General features: G+C 50.0%; 1 protein-coding gene across 1 annotated transcript; it reads left to right on the top strand.

The window, feature by feature from the left end:
- The first annotated feature begins 501 nt into the window (after positions 1-501).
- Positions 502-3,564, top strand: LOC143394285 (cystatin-C-like). Its single transcript, XM_076848893.1, has 3 exons — positions 502-741; positions 2,187-2,297; positions 3,278-3,564. Exons 1-3 carry the CDS (start codon positions 502-504, stop codon positions 3,359-3,361), a joined length of 435 nt encoding a protein of 144 aa, XP_076705008.1. The 3' UTR covers positions 3,362-3,564.
- The last annotated feature ends 694 nt before the right edge of the window (positions 3,565-4,258 follow it).

Here is a 4,258-nt window from a genome sequence, read left to right as displayed (position 1 = left end):
CAAGCTAAGGAGCAAACCAACAACAGCACACATTGACAATACAGGATTTGGAGATGCCAGGAAATGTTAGCAAGCCTTTGAAGGATGAACATGTCAAGTCATAAAGTGACTAAGAGCGTAAGATCAAGTATTTTTAGTCTCTTTATGGCCTCTGAATAGATTGCTGCCAATCCATATTGAACAATGGTTAAAGTTTGTGGTTTTGATTTGTTAGGAAAACTTATTATAATCCGGAACCTTTAATTAAGGAGACAGATCAGGGTATTACATAAGGGTGTAACATCCGTGTTGGTGAGCAGGAGAAAGTTCACTGGAGGAAGGACGGAAGTGTAGAGGTTGGACAAATAGGATCCAAGAAGTGGGAAGTAGAGGTAGCCAGAAAAGGAGGAGCCAGGGTTGGGGAGGGCCTGGCAGCCAGAGAGGGATAAAAGCACCTTGGCTGCAGGATGGATCACTTCCCCTCTGCTTGGTTGCAGGTATAGCTCCAGGTCAGAGTCAACCATGGTGACAACTCTGCACCTCCCACTGCTCCTGCTGTCAGCCTTGGTGGCTTCCTGTGCTGCAAGTGAGAGTTCCAAGCTGAGTAGTACCTCTCAGGAAACACTGGGTGGCCTGGAGGATGCTGACATCCATGAGGAGGAAGTTCGTCAGGCTATAGACTACTCTGTGGGCGTTTACAACCAGGAGAACAATGACCTGTATTATAGCCGTGTGCGGAGGGTGGTGCGTGCCCGCCAGCAGGTGTGTGCTGATCCCTGGGCCTGGGTCAGAAGGACTTGCCCCTCACAGGGCATGTCACACTTCCCCAGGCCCACCCTGTCCCTTTTAGCTGCTGCTTCCCACTTGGGCATCCAGAGTCAGAAGCTCTGGGGTGCTCAGCAGCTATGGCCGGGGGCTGTTCTGATCTGCCAGGTTAGTTATGCAAACTGCTGCTCACCCAAGCCCTGTCCTAGGTAATTTTCTGTCTCCCTGCAGCCCTTTGTGTGCCTGTCATGGGGATTGTCCTCAGACAGGGCCTGGAAACCCTTCTGCCTGGAGCTCTAGGTGGGTGCCAGGGGTTTTATTTCTGTTTCCAGGCACCAAGAGGCAAGGGGCACCAGGGCTACAAGTCAGGATGAGGGTCAGGGTCTGCCCTGGTTATAGAACCCTACCACCAGCCTGGAGAGGGCCTGGAATTAGTGTGAACTGTTAACTGAATGACTACAGGAGATGGACAAAACATATGCCCCCGGGATGCCTTCAACAAGATCTTTGGAGTGTTTTCCCCCTTTATTTTGGCATTATTACATCTCTAGATCCTCATAGTAGGCCATGTTTCCTCTTTTGTCCTCGTCTTCCATGTATTTGTATGCATTTATTTTCCTGGACCTTTTTAGATTCAACTCTTCAGTGCACTTTGCTCGCAAACATAACATTCTCTTAACTTATCAAAGGTTCAATTTTGAAAATCTGGAATCAACACTGTCATATTCAGTTAGCTAATTCACAGACTTAAATTTGCTGATGTCCACTGATGGATGCCTCCGTATGCTGCAGTCACTGTCCTGTCTCAGCTGTGGTGTGCAGTAATGTGCCCACAAGAATGACCACATATACACTGTCGTTCCTTAAGAATGCATCGGCTAGTGACATTGTAGGCATAGTAGTTTGTTATGTAGAATATGACATTTGCACCATGAAATCCTGGAAGGACACATTTCTCAGAGGATGTCCGTGAAGTTAGGCAACACGTGAGTGTACAGACTGCTCATTCTGGGTGTCTCAGATTTTTCCTCAGGATGGACCCCATTCAGAGTCCTCTGAGTAGGCACCATGTCCCGAGTAGCCTGCATTCCCTGCGCATGGCACACACTGTGAGCGTTCCCTGGGAGTAGACTCCAGGGGCCAGCCTCCCCCACACTGAGACAGCCCATCATGGCGAGTAGCTGGGGGCATCTGAGTGCCCCCAGGGGTTAAGAAGACCCCAGCTGGACGCAGCCAGGTGACCATGGACTGAAACTTCTGGAACCAGGAGTCAAGATAACCTTTTCTTCTCTATAAGTAGTTCATATCAGGTGTTTTGGTCACAGTGATGAAAAGCTGACTAACGCACTAGGTCAACATATTAACTCGGTGACACAAAGTAACAGCATACATGTGAAAGGGACCTGGAGTGTTGCCAATTGATCCTGCTCTTTTCATTGTAGGTTGTCGCTGGGATGAACTACTACTTGGATTTGGAGATGGGTCAAACCACCTGCACTAAGACTCAGTCTGACCTATCGGAATGTCCCTTTGATGATTCACAAGATCAGCAGGTATGTTATTGCTATGGGCCCAGGGCTGATCGTGGAAACTTGCATGTGAGCTTATTTGTATGCTCATGTGTGAGAGTGTCAAGAGATGCATGTGTGTACATGCGTGGGTGCATGTGTTGACTTTGTGTGTAGATGAGTGGGGGAAGCATGGTGGTTCGTGAGTAGGTATTTGTGAATGTGGGGTGTGTGTGAGTTCATGCAGATGCAGACCTGTACACATGTGGGGTGCTGCAGGAGGGGCCATGTGGGTACACATGATCAACTTGAATTACACAGTGGGTTTTCCCTTCTAATTAGGGTCCCAGGAGGACACCCTTTTGTGTTTGGGTGTGCTGCCTGCTGGCCTGGAGGACATAGCTACAGGATGGTTGCTGGGGAGGGAGAAAAATCTCTGTCAATGCCAACTTTGTCCACCTGCCCAGAGCCATGCTGGACAGATTAGGGGACTGAAAGCACATGAAACCCTCTGGTTCTGTCCCTGCTTTCTCAGTGCCAGCCTCTCTATGGCCCTGGGGTGAGCTGCCCTCACCGTGTGTACCTCCCCCCCACTCTGCCTATTTCAGTGTTGTTTCCCATGCCTCCACTTCTTCCCTCTGTGCCCCTGTTTGTGCTGGCCTAGGTGCTGGAGGTGGAGGGAGCTGGGACAGTGAGCAGTCTTCCTGCCCTGCCACCCTGGGGCTCCCACAGCCTTACCCAATCTGCTTCTTAGTGGACTGGGGCTGTGCTAGGGGTGGAAGGATGTGGAATCTCATGAACTGGGGAGAGATTCACATGCATCCTGGTGGACTTAGAGCAATGGGAGGGTGGTGATAGATACTGCTGAGTTTTGGTGGAATGTGAGATTTGGACCCAGCAAATCGTGGTTGGAGGCTGAGAGTCCCACCTCTGTCATTCTGTACCCCATGTCTGGCATCTCAGATTGGACATTTTCCCTGTTAATTGAAACTCACACTGTTTGTCCTTTCTCTTCCCTTTTGCAGAGGACCTTCTGCTCCTTCCAGGTCTACAGTGTGCCCTGGCTGCGCCAAATCTCCGTGACAGAATACAGTTGCCACAATGAGTAAGGGTATGCGCCAGGCAGAGCTGCATTGTCCACCCCTTCCTCACCCGACTCTCCTTTAATGCCCCAGATCTCTGATATCCCCAGCCCTTATTGGGTCAGCATCAACAGAACAGTAGAAGTGGCTTCTGTGGACAAGTGTTGAAACCGAATGGCTCTTCCCGTGTTCATTCCTTCTAATTGTTTTTCAAACACATAAGGACCTCTCCTGCCTTGCCAATAAAAAGTGACATGTATTCCTCCTGAGTAGTTGCTGTCTTGGGGGTCCATGCAGGAAGGGTCTGCCACAGATGGGGAGCTGAGGCCCACGTGTGCGCACTGGGGCCCGTGCTGCCACTTTTTGGGATATCTGGTCTCCAAGGACTGAAGAGACGTGATGGGGTGGGATTGCAGGTATCCAGCTGCAGCTACTGCTGGGATATGGAGAAGAGAGAGTAGGGACCTAGACTATCCTTCTGGAAGTCTGGCTACTGCCTTTGAAAGAAGTTAGATGGTGAGGAGAGTCTGGGCCGTGCCCAGGATTGGGGGTGGCCTTCTCCATGTATGTAGAACTGTGGGCGGCTGGGACTGTCCTGTCCCTGAAAGATTCCCAAGAGACTGAATAAACAGTGATTCCTGTCTCTTCCTATCCATGCAAGGTTTAGGCACCTACATGAAACAAGGGCTGAAAGTACATTGGTGTGCATGTAACTGACTGGGGATGTACCAGTCAGAATCCAGAGCAGAGCAATGTAAAACAGAGTGGAGGCCTCTGGGATCGGTGCTCAGTAGGGTTCGCAGATGGAAACTCCCTGCAATATCCTTGCACTTGATTGTAGAACATTCCTTGGGCTCAGCTTTCTTCAGGGATTTAGCATTGAAAACACAAAGGAACTGGCATGCACTGGACTTGCTTCTGATT

The sequence above is a fragment of the Callospermophilus lateralis genome, chromosome 3 (assembly GCF_048772815.1).
Source record: "Callospermophilus lateralis isolate mCalLat2 chromosome 3, mCalLat2.hap1, whole genome shotgun sequence".
Classification (NCBI taxonomy): Eukaryota; Metazoa; Chordata; class Mammalia; order Rodentia; family Sciuridae; genus Callospermophilus; species Callospermophilus lateralis.
Note: the sequence above shows the minus strand (reverse complement) of the source record. Positions and strands in the feature narration are given on the sequence as shown.

Coding starts and splice junctions, on each gene's coding strand:
- LOC143394285 (XM_076848893.1), top strand. CDS start 502: ATGGTGACAACTCTGCACCTCCCACTGCTCCTGCTGTCAGCCTTGGTG. Junction 742..2,186: donor TGGTGCGTGCCCGCCAGCAG/GTGTGTGCTGAT, acceptor TTTTCATTGTAG/GTTGTCGCTGGGATGAACTA. Junction 2,298..3,277: donor ATGATTCACAAGATCAGCAG/GTATGTTATTGC, acceptor TCCCTTTTGCAG/AGGACCTTCTGCTCCTTCCA.